The sequence below is a fragment of the Suncus etruscus genome, chromosome 13 (assembly GCF_024139225.1).
Source record: "Suncus etruscus isolate mSunEtr1 chromosome 13, mSunEtr1.pri.cur, whole genome shotgun sequence".
Taxonomy (NCBI): Eukaryota; Metazoa; Chordata; class Mammalia; order Eulipotyphla; family Soricidae; genus Suncus; species Suncus etruscus.
Window position 1 is genome coordinate 39051940 of NC_064860.1, and position 12552 is coordinate 39064491.

General features: G+C 36.8%; 2 protein-coding genes across 2 annotated transcripts in view; both read left to right on the top strand.

Moving 5' to 3' along the window:
• The window catches only part of USF3 (upstream transcription factor family member 3), an 869396-nt gene that overhangs the window by 355989 nt on the left and 500855 nt on the right, over nucleotides 1-12552 (top strand). The gene's annotated exons all lie outside the window — the stretch shown is intronic.
• Nucleotides 1-12552, top strand: part of CFAP44 (cilia and flagella associated protein 44) — a 124750-nt gene that overhangs the window by 107936 nt on the left and 4262 nt on the right. Inside the window, exons 27-32 of the mRNA XM_049785552.1 lie at nucleotides 1877-2072; nucleotides 3585-3695; nucleotides 5134-5264; nucleotides 8259-8375; nucleotides 9734-9935; nucleotides 11973-12133. Of these exons, the coding sequence (XP_049641509.1) occupies nucleotides 1877-2072; nucleotides 3585-3695; nucleotides 5134-5264; nucleotides 8259-8375; nucleotides 9734-9935; nucleotides 11973-12133 (918 nt within the window). The remainder of the gene's footprint in view (nucleotides 1-1876; nucleotides 2073-3584; nucleotides 3696-5133; nucleotides 5265-8258; nucleotides 8376-9733; nucleotides 9936-11972; nucleotides 12134-12552) is intronic.

Sequence of the window (12552 nt, forward strand, 5' to 3'; positions counted from 1 at the left end):
ATACAAAAATCCCTTCCTTACACCTATATTCATTGCAGCACTATTTACCATAGCAAGACTCTGGAAACAGCCATGATACCCTTCAACAGATGAATGGCTAAAGAAACTGTGGTACATATACAAATGGAATATTATGCAGCTGTCAGGAGAGATGAAGTCATGAAATTTTCCTATACATGGATGTACATGTAATCTATTATGCCGAATGAAATAATTCAGAGAGAGAGAGAGAGAGAGAAAGACACAGAATGGTCTCACTCATCTATGGCTTTTAAGAAAAATGAAAGACATTCTTGCAATAATAACTTTCAGACACAAAAGAGAAAAGAGCTGGAAGTTACAGCTCACCTCATGAAGCTCACCACAAACAGGGATGAGTTTAGTTAGATAAATAACTATGTTTTGAACTATCCTAATAATGAGAATGTACGAGGGAAAGAGAAAGCCTGTCTAGAGTACAGGCAGGGGTTGGGTGGGGAGGAGGGAGATTTGGGACATTGGTGATGGGAATGTTGCACTGGTGATGGGTTGTGTTCTTTACGTGACTGAACCCCAAACACAATAAAGTTGTTTAAATAAAAAAAATTTAAAAAATATTTAAGTCTTTAAAAAAAATCTATATTTTGTTTTGGTATTTGTGCCACACCCAGTGGTATCACTCCTGGGAAGCTTGGGGAACCCTATTCAGTGTCAGAGATCAAACTGGAGCCCTCTATGTGCAAGAAAATTGGCTTACTTGTACTATTGCTCTGGTCCCTAAAAATCTATATTTTTGTTTACTAGTTATCATTTGAAATTGAATTTTGATTATATGTTATCTTGGTGAACTGAAAAGAAGCTGGTGAATTGCTTGTTTCAGAGTAACATTTAATTGAATAAAATAGGATATTATACATTAAATTTAGAGAAATAAGTTATACTCTTACAGTATATTATATATCATCATCTTAAAGGAAGAACTCTCTATTAGCTGTAATATTTGTTAAAGCATTAATCATTTTTGGGTATGTCACATTTATTAAGTAGTATATTATATATCATCATCTTAAAGGAAGAACTCTCTATTAGCTGTAATATTTGTTAAAGCATTAATCATTTTTAGGTATGTCACATTTATTAAGTAGTGATTGTTCTAGTTATTATTTATTGTTAATAAAAAAAAAAAAACCTCGGGAAGCCAGGAAGATAATTCAAAGGGCCTGGAATATGGAATGCCTGGCCATAAGTTTGATCTCTAGCACTGCATGGTGTCTGATCTCTGGCCATCTCTAGACACTAGTACAAGTGGACCTGGTGAGCAGCAATATCATAATGCTAGACTGAAGCATTAAATAGATCCACACAGCCCAGGTATCGCCAGGAGTGATTCAGGGTTCACTTTGGAAACATACCTCTCCCCAAGCCCTCCTTAATTGAAACAGTATATGCAAAAATATTAACTGATATTTATATATGAATAACAATGTAAATGTATTCAGGTACCTTAAAGAAACTAAACATTAAAAAAAAGTCTTATTTGACTTCTACTGATTTTTATAAAAGAATTATTAAATTTTAGACATATAAATGGATGGCTTTATAAGACATAAAAAATGAGCATTATCAAGAAGAGATATAGCTGGAGAAATAGTACAGCCATCTGGGTGCTTGCTTGTATGTGGTCAACCCAAGTTCAATCCTTGGAAACCATATGATCTCCCAAGTTTCACCAGAAGTAATCCTTGAGCACAGAGCTAGGTAGAACCACTGAGCACCACTAAGTATGATTCCAAAACATAAGACTTTGAAAAATTTTGTTGACTATAAACTTGTAATGACCTTGCAATCAGAGCCTATCTTATCAGAAATACCTTACCATTTACTCTTGTTCATTTAGTGGAAAATAAATGATAGTTTTAAAGAGATGGAAGAGAAGAAGAACGAAATTGCCAGGCTCCAGGAACAAGAAAAGGCACTGTATGCTACATTTCAAGCAGCCCTTGGAGAAAACAATAAATTTGCTAACTTTCTCATGAAAGTTTTAAAGAGGAAGATCAAGAGAGTGAAGAAAAGGGAAGTTGAAGGAGAAGCTGGTTTGTATTTTTTTTCTTACATATGACCCTATATCTTTTCTTATTAGCACAAAACAGAAATAAGAGGCATATTTTCTATTTCTATTTTTATTCTTATTTCTTATTCTTATATTTTCTTATTTTTATTACACTATAGATAATGTAGAGGCACTTCTACATATTTATATATCTCATATGTATATATGAGATATAATGAAGACTCTTAGAACTTCTACATATATATATCATATACATATATGAGATATAATGAAGACTCTTAGAACTCACAATTAATATTCGTTTTGTTTTTTTTTTTTTGGTTCTGAAGTGCCTTGTTGGTTACTTTCTTTCTGTTTTTAGAGAAAAAAGAATGTTTTAAAATATTCTTATGTTATTTTCCATATATTGTCAGGTATTTTAAATATATTTATCTTCAAGAATAAAGAAAAGGGGGCCGGAGTGGTGGCACAGGGCATAAAGCGTCTGCCTTGAGCGAGCTAGCCTAGGATGGACCACGGTTTGATTCCCCGTCATCCCATATGGTCCCCCAATCCAGGAGCGATTTCTGAGCTCATAGCCAGGAGTAACCCCTGAGCATCACCGGGTGTGGCCCGAAAACAAAACAAAACAAAACACAAACCAACAAACTCACTCATAGGCAGGCTTCATGAGAGATAACATCTTTATTCAGCCCTAGCCAACAGATGTGGCTGCTAACCATTTACGCATGCCATTCTTAGCTTGCCCTGTGTCTTAATTCCTTTCAGCCATCTTCCCTCTGACCTCCATGCTGGCAAAGATCCAAAAGCCTCATCCCCTGGGTCAAAGCCCTTATCTAACCTCTCCAAGACCCCTCCCAGGAAATGGGAGGGTTCTAGCAGGTAAAGATAATGTAATATCTGCTTCCCAAGACCCGTCCCAGAAATGGGCAGGTCTCAGGTAGATACACCTAAATCCAGGGTGGAGTTACATCCCCCCCCACATACATTTTTAAAAAAGGATGGAACTCACTAAGCCTTCCACTATTGTATTAATGACTTTATTGGTGATGCAATAATTTTCACAAATATACTTGCTAATGAACTTTTCTCTCCTTTTTTTAATTTTAAATTTTCTTTCTAATTTTGAAGAACTTTGCTTTCTGTCATCCTGAAACAAATGTATTATAATCAGTTATGTCAACTATGTGATACATTTTCTTTAAATAAATCAAATTTAAAAAAATTTTAAAAATGAAGAACTTGGGGCCAGAGAGATAGCATGGAGGTAAGGCGTTTGCCTTGCATGCAGAAGGACGGTGGTTCGAATCTCGGCATCCCACATGGTCCCCCTAGCCTGCCGGGAGCGATTTCTGAGTGTAGAGCCATGAGTAACCCCTGAGCGCTACCAGGTGTGACCCAAAAAAAAAACCACAAAAACAAACACAAAAACTCCAACAACAACAAAAACAGACAGACAAACAAACAAAAGTTTAGGGTTTAGTTTAACACAGGAACTTCTCTACTAATGAATAATGCCTTCATTTCTCCTTAGATGAAGAAGATGAAAGTGATGAATCAAGTGAAGAAGAATCCAGCATGGAGAGTGATGAGGATGAGTCTGGATCAGAAGATGAAGTTTTTGATGATTCCATCTGCCCAACAAGTACGTCGGCTAAAAAGTTGGTGTTTTTCTGTGAAGTACAAACAGTACTTGACAATAGCAAGATAATTTTTTTATTTTACAATTATCTGAAAATTAGCTATAGAAATTATTGTCTATGAATACTTTTTGAGATTTCTGAAAGACTTATTTTTTGCTCTCTTAGATATGCACTCATGAATGGCAAAAGTCTGCATGCAATCTGTTAATGATTCAGTCTTAAAGCATGCAACTATGCAACAAGTTTCATTTTATAAAGTATAACAGCATATTGCAATATGGTTCAGTTTTGTTTTGTAAATAATGCTCCCACCTTTGGGAGAGGTCATACCTGGTAGTGTTAGTTCAATGTTTCTGTTTCTGATTCTGTATGAACCATTCAGGAAGCATGCAATGAATGCCCAGGGTAGAACTGGAGCACCTATATTCTAAGCTTGCACTCAGACCTTGGCCATCTTCCTGATCCCAACTGTCCCCTTCTTTCCTTTTCTTTTTTTTTTTTTTTTTTGACAAAACTATTCATATATTTATATGTCATAGCTGTTTTATAAGGGCAATTTGTACCAGTGTTCTGTAGAGGCTTGGCCATTTATATTCACTGTTTCTACTGGTGAAACCAATCTGAAACAGTCAACCCGATGTTCTCAGTCTCAATAGACTAGTCCAATAGAGAAAAGGCAAATTCTTTTTAGTCTAAACAAACAAACAAACAAACAAACCCAAGTTTTAATTCATTTTAAATAGTTTAATTTAAGATACTATTTATATTTCTAAAATCTATATGGGGACTGGGAGAAAGCAATTTAGGTGCATATTTAGCATGTACCCAGGTGAGGATTGATTAGCACCACATGGTGCCACCAATTACCACCAGCCTTAACCCTGGAGCCCAGTAGGTGTGACCCTCAACATTGTTATCATAATTTTATCACAGTGCCTGAGCAGCCCTTTAGCCTTAGTTCCTGCCAGCCATGTTAATCAAGAATCTCCTAGTAGGGCCCTTAAGCCTGCTGACTACCTCTTGGGGACCCCCATTTTTAAAAAATGTCATTGATAGGTGATAGAAAGCTAAAAAACAAAAATAAACCAAATGTGCATTGTTTTTTTTTTTAATCACAATTAGAGAATGTGAAGCCTCATAGCTGTTCTAGTGGTAAAATAAAAACTAGAATTAAAATTTAAAGGCTCTAGCATAAAATCTGGCTCAGAACAGTCAGATTGAATTATAATTGCTATATTATTATTATTATTATTATTATTATTAATACTGATAGCGTCTCCCTGAAACACCAGAACTCTAAGTGTAAAACTAGCTTGCTAAAGAGGATCAAAAATGAATCTTGTTAATACTGAACCTCTAAACCCCACTTTTTGAGCAGTACTCATCCCATTTATTTATTTATTTATTTATTTATTTATTTATTTTTGTCTGCCTTTTAAGATTGTAATCCAACTCTTTTTGAAATGGCCATTCAACTTCGAGAGAAAAGGCTAGATATTGAGGAGGCCTTGGTTGAAGAAAAAAAAGCCTTGGATAACCTCAAAAAGGAATATGACACCTTGTCCAAAAAAGTATGTGGTCTTTCTACTAATTTATCCTCTACCAACTGTGCATCTGCTCTGCTTTATTGTTGCTATCTCGTTGCAATGACAGAAGTTAGGGCTTCTCAGAAAAATAAATGTTCCGAGTGTTACACCAAGCTTATCTCCTTTCACATACTCCTTCTGGGATCTATCATTCTTTTATTTTGCTTTGTTTGTTTTGTTTTTGAACCACAACCAGCAGTGCTCAGGGACTATTCCTGGCTCTGTGCTCAGCACATGCAGTTGACCTTGAGGACTACTACTGGTGGAACTTGGGGGACCAACTGGTATACTGGAGATCAAACCTGGATTGAGCATGTGTAATGCAAGCACCTTACCCATGGTACCATCACTCTGGTCCCTCCATTTTGTTCTTTATTTTGGGTGTGGCACACCCAATAATGCTTAGGGCTTACTTTTTTTTTCTATTTATGTAGGCTCCTTCTTCCTTTCTGATGTGTGCTTGTAAAGCTCTTTGTATTGCTTTTGCTGTGTCCCATAAATTGTGATAATTTGTGTCTTCATTGTTAATTGTTTCCAGAGACATCTTTATTTCCTCTTTGATTTCATCTCTGACCCAGCAGTATGCTGTTTAATTTCCAGGTGTTAAAGTTTTTCTTCTGTGACCCTTTGTAGTTCACTTCTAATTTTAGTGCCTTGTGATCTGAGAAAGTAGTCTGTACAATTTCTATCCTCTTTACTTCATGTAGAAGTATATTTTATAGACCAGCACATGGTCTATCCTGGAGAATGTCCTATGTGCATTGAAGAAGAATGTGTATCCAGTTTTCTGGTGATGGAGTGCCCTATATATATCTACTAGTCTACTTTCTTCCATTTATCTTTTCAAAGATAGTATATTCTTCTTGGGTTTCAGCCTGGTTGACCTATCAAGGGGTGACAGGGCAGTGCTGAGATCACCTAAGATTATTGTATTGCTATTAATCTCTTTCGGATTTGTCAACAATTAAATATTTTGCTTGTCCCTCATTGGGTGTGTATATGTTTAAGAGAGTTATTTCTTTCTGCTGTACATATCCTTTGATTAGTACAAAATGACTATCTCTGTCCCTTATAACTTTTCTGAGTCTAAAGTTGGTGTCATCTGATATTAATATGGCCACTTTAGCCTTTTTAAGGGAGTTGTTTGCTTGGTTGGTTTTCCTCCAGCCTTTTATTTTGTGTCTATGTCTGTTCTGACTATTTAAATATGTTTCTTAATCCATTTTGCCACTCTGTGTCTCTTAACTGGTGCATTTAGTCCAGTGACGTTGAGAGAGATTATTGTCATGGGATTTGATGTCATCTTTGTCTAGAAGTTTGATGTGTCTGTTGGTCTGTCTTGTCTGAAAAAGACCTTTCAGTTTTTCTTTTAAAGCTGGTTTTGAGTCTGTAAATTTTCTGAGCTGCTGTTTATCTGTGAAGCTCTGTACACTTCCTTCAAACCTGAAAGTGAGTCTGGCTGGATGCAATATTCTACTAGGTGAAGCATTCATTTCGTTCAATTTTGCCACTATATCCACCATTGTCTTCTGGCTTTGAGGGTTTCTTGTGACAGGTCTGCTGTAAATCTTAAGGATTCTCCTTTGAATGTAATTTTTAGGGTTTACTCTTAACTCTGCACTCAGGAATTACTCCCGGAAGTGCTTGAGGGACCATATAAAATGCCAGAGATTGATTCCAGGTGGGCTGCATGCAAGGCAAATGTACTACCTGCTAGACTATCACTCTGGCTCATCCATTAATTTTTTTTAATAGTTTAAGTTTCTCTAATTATAGTGCTTCAAGGTGTTTTGATTACATTCTTCAATAGTTAAAAATATCATTTTTGGGGGCCGGCAAGGTGGCGCTAGAGGTAAGGTGTCTGCCTTGCAAGCGCTAGCCAAGGAAGGACCGCGGTTTGATCCCCCAGCGTCCCATATGGTCCCCCCAAACCAGGGGCAATTTGTGAGCGCTTGGCCAGGAGTAACCCCTGAGCATCAAATGGGTGTGGCCTGAAAAAAAACAAAAAGAATTAAAAATATATCATTTTTCACAATAAGTATATATATAGTTATCAACTGTACTCATGGACAACTGAATGTATTGTATACTATGAAACATTTAACAATGATTAAAGCATAAGAACTGTTTCCTTCTGCACCCTAGTAGTTCACTGGGTTGATTCTTTGGTTTGTTCATTACCTGTTAGAGGCCACATAACTGGTATAAGTGGTAACTGGTGTTTTACTAGATTTGTTAATTTTCCTCTTCAGTGCTTTTTCTTAAGGCATCATTACTTGATTTGTATTCAAAATTATTTTAATAGCTTGTTTATCCTTTTACAAAGAGAAAATTATAATGAATATTAATTCAAATAGAATAGACAGATAGAAATGATGGGCTAAAGAGATTATATAAGGGCTAAGGTGCTTGCCTTGAACGGTCAACCCTGGTTCAGTCCCTGGTACCATATATAGAATCAGCACTACATGGGCTCATTCCTAATGCAGAGCCAGGAATAGCCCTGGAGGAATAGTCTTATGAGGTCTCCAAAACAAAAACAAAGAAACAAAAAAATAAATTATTTTGAAAACTTTCAAGTGTTTTAGGTGATGAAAAATGTGTTTTAGAAATTCTTGGTTTCCTCTTCATTTATTGAGGTCCTGAGGCTATTATGATCAAAGTATATAGTACTGATCCTAACAGTGATATTCCATGCTGAGAACTGCTTTTCACGCAAAGGAAAGGAAGATGAGGATATGTCTCGTGCTTTTTTCACAAAACCTTTTAACTCAGATGTATAGGCATGATGGAAAAAGTAGGTCTAATCATGACTTAGCATTAGAAATTTATAGACATTTCGGGGTTTGTCACTCACACTCCAGGAAGGCTTTCTGTGATCTTACTGTTTCCACGATGCTGCGTTTATCTCTTCCCCTCATTGACTATCTTGGGTCAATATGCTTGTGAAATCTTGTCAACATGTGAATCTTTCCACAGGTAAAAATTGTGGGAACTAATCTGAATGCTGCAGAGGAAGCTCTGGAGGCCTATCAGAGAGAGAAGCAGCAACAGCTAAATGAACTGCTAGTTGTGATTCCACTCAAGCTTCATCAGGTGATGGGTCTGGAGAGGTTGTCCAACACCATCTGAGCAGAAGAACCAGCACAATGTGGTTCTTTGCTGAGCATTATGCCTGGAGAATGACACCCAGACATCTATTTCCCTGTTTTTCCCATTGCCACTTAGATAACAGAATCATTTCAATCTGCAGAAATTAGGAGGCTTATGCTTAAGAACAGAATAGCTTGCAGTTTAGAATCTTGCCTCTTGCACACATGTTACTTTCAATATCAACTTTAAATATACATGATTAATAGTTGTAAGAATTATTTTCACTTTATCCCTACTCAGTGATAGAGGTCAATAAAAAGAAAATATTTCCTTTTCTCTTTTTGTTCACTTCCTCCTTTAACTTGAATTTAAACTATTAAAATACAGATATCTTGGGACTGGATAGATAGCACAGTAGGGCATTTGCCTAGCACAAAGCAGACCTAGGATAGGCCTGGGTTCAATCCCCAACATCCAATATGGTCCTCCTGAGCCTGCCAGGAGCTATTTCTCAACAGAGGATCAGGAGTAACCCCTGAGTGCGGCCAGTGGCCCAAAAACCAAAAATGAAATAAATAAAATAAAATAAAATACGGATTTTGGGGGGCCAAAGAGATAGCATGGAGGTAAGGCATTTGCCTTGCATGCAGAAGGACAGTGGTTCGCATCCCGGCTTCCCATATGGTCTGCTGAGTCTGCCAGGGGCAATTTCTGAGCGTAGAATCAGAAATAGCCCCTGAGTGCTGCCGACTGTGACCCAAAAAACAAAAATAAATAAATAAATAAATAAATAAATAAATACAGAGATCTTTATATCAATGAGAGGAAAAAACTCTTCAAGTACCATCCATGGTCAGATTAAGGATATACTTAACCTGTTTAAAAGTCAAATGCTTAGGGCAGGAGAAATAGCATGGAGATAAGGCGTTTGCCTTTCATGCAGAAGGTCATTGGTTCGAATTCCCGCATCCTATATGGTCCCTCATGCCTGCCAGGAGTGATTTCTGAGCATAGATCCGGGAGTAACCCCTGAGTGCTGTTGGGTGTGACCCAAAAACCAATAACCAAAAAAAAAAATGCTTAAAAGTCAAACATGAGATTTTCTGAACTAAATTGGATTATATATGAGAGAGTTGGCCAATATGAGGCATGATTGTGGGGAAGACTTGCTTTCTCCAGCAGGACTTAACTATAACTTAACTTAGCTAAATATCATCTGAACACAATCTCCTGCATTTAACTTGGTGATGAGAAGGAAAGTCAAGGGCTATGATCCAAACAAAGGGCAGAGAAAGTACATCCTGCACACCCTCTCTTTTGAATCTACATTTTTATTTGACCTTTGTCTCTTGCTCTTGCAGATAGAATATATGATATTTGGAGAAATACCTAGTGATCTTTCTGGAGCTTTGGTTTTTTCTAACGCCTCCTTGAGTCGGCTACAAGAACGAATTGTACAGCTTCATGAGGAAAATATCAAACAGAACAAACTCAACAGAGAATTCCGGGAGAGGCGTAAATTGCTTATCAGAGAAAAGAGAGAAATGGCAAAAAATATACAGCGTGAGTAACTAAGACTATGAATCATCTGCTGTGGTTGTTGGTAAGAGAGTACACTCTCAAGTTATTTTCAAATTTGAAGACTAAGTAATTGCAGAATCAAAATCACAGAGAGAAGAAATAAGACGATCTTCTCGTTTACCTGTTTGATGCCTCTCCCGGTATCATTAAATCATTGGACTATAAGTGTGCTTATTTTTTTTAATTTTCTGTTAGCTGGCATAGATTTCTAATTCTTTTGGGGGCGTTGCTCAGGAATTACTCCTTGCTCTGTGTTCATAAATCACTCCTGGCAGGCTCGGGGAACCATATGGGATGCCGGGATTCACACTGTCCTGGATCTGCTGCGTGCAAGGCAAACACCCTACTGCTGTGCTATCTATCCAGCCCTTTTACTAATTCTTTTTATGAACATAAATAACATTACAAAACCTTCTTGCACAATTCTCCCTGTGCATGTTAGTGAGAAGAAAGATTCCCAGAAGTGGGAATCTGGAAGGTGGGATGGGAAGGGAAGTGTACGTTTCAGTTTCAGTTTCCCAAGATATTGCTAATTTTCTCACCAATGTTTGCATCATTTTATTTCCTCCCCTGGTGACGTGTACAAATCGTCAGCTTCCATATCTTTTTTTTTTTTTTTTTGGTTTTGGGGTTGCACCCAATAGTGCTCAGGGGTCATTTCCTGGCTTTGTTCGGGAAACCATATGGGATGCCAGCAATCGAAACCAGGTCAGCCTCACACATTGTACTCCAGCCCAGATTCCATATTCTTAACACTTAATACTATCAGACTTTAATTTTTTTGCTAACCTGGAGAAAGTGAATTTGTCTATCACTGTGGTTTTTATTCACTCTGCCTCAATTTCTATGAGGCTATACATACCTACATATGTTTATTTGTCATTAATTTGTTTCTCTTTCATAACATTCCCTAAAAAATAGTAACTTTGCCTACTTTTACCTTTTATGGACTAATGATTTTTTTAATTTATATGGTCTTTGTCCATCAAGCATATTTTATGAGACTGAAGAGATGGTACAGCACTGCATATGGTCCCCAGAGCATTTTCAGGATGATACCTGAGTACAAAACCTGGCCAAAGCAGAGTTTGAAGCACTGCCACCCCAGCCCCCCAATCAGTCCTTCATATCTCTTCTATTTGTTTGCTATTTTTACTTTTGTTTAATCTATCTCTTTGAGATATAATTTAAATTTTAAAGTGAATTTTTATCAATTTATGTATACATTGTAATGCATTGTATGTACATATGTGCCTTTTAAAAACCTTTTTTGGGGCTGAGAAATAATACAGCAGATAGGGCACTTAATTTACAAGAAGCCAACCCAGGTTTAATCTTCAGCATCACAAATGGTCACCCAACCCCCACCACTTGTGATCCCTGAGCACAGAACTGGCAACACTGTAAAAAGGTTTACACAGCAGCGATCAGGGAGTATTTCTGCTACTGGGCTCAAGACTGGGGAACCATACTGTTGCTGAGGATGCCCAGAATCCCATATTCAACTAATATTTATTTGAGACAGTTTTCTCTGATTTACATTAACAGTCTCCAGTAGATTTACACTCTCCAGTATTCCTCCTTCATTTCATATTCCTTTGGTTTCTGTTTTCTCTGAATGTGGTTTAAGTTTGGATGCACTATTTATCAAACCAATGAATAAACTAGAATGAAAACAATAGAAAATATTCAATTTGGGTAAATTTTTAATGTGTGAAATTGTGTTATAAAGATAAAATGTCCAAACTTTTGAAACAATTGAAATAAAAAGAAATATGTTAAATCCTCACTTAACTCTGTGAACAGTTCTAGGAAACTGACCAAACACAGCAATATATAACAAAAACAGATTCTTAGCTAAAGTTGTTTCCTTCATCATTGGCCAGTTTTTCTTTCTTCAATGTTATAATAAAATGACAAGGAATTGTTCTAGTACCGAGTAGGACAAAACTCATACTTCATTTCACTGACTTTAAGGACGGGGCATCCTTACATAATCTGACATTGATTTTCTTTTAGAAATGGAGGAAACGGTCCATAATCTAATGATCAGCAAGTTTGGCCGTGTGATAAACCTACCAGCCCTTCAGACACTTTCTGTGAATACAACACTTGAAGAACTAAAGATCAAAAAACTTCGAAAGGAGATATCAAATGAAAGGGAACTGAGGCAGTGGGAGGTAGGCATGAAGAAGCATATAATCAACTTTGGTTGAATTTTCATGGAGTCATGAAATCCAGAGGAGCTGTAAAAAAAAAAAAAAAAAAAAAACGATAGAAAATTTCTGGCTGCCTCAGGATTTTAAGCCTATCTGAGCTTTTTAACATTTATTTAGTTGAAGAGATTTGTCCATTTTAGGTTGAAAACATCAGCCCTGGCTGTAAATATGATGGCAGTGTATTAATTGCTTTGTTTAAAAGCAGAATGCTTAGCTATGTTGTGCAATGAATGAGAAAGATTATTGCATTCCTAAATCAGTTTCAGATTGACTCCAAGATAAAAAGCTTTACAAAGGTTCTATATGCCATAGGATTTCTCCAGTTTCTGTCTTATCTCTTAAGTAGATAGCACTAGGAACCCCTTCTTTCCAATCTTGTC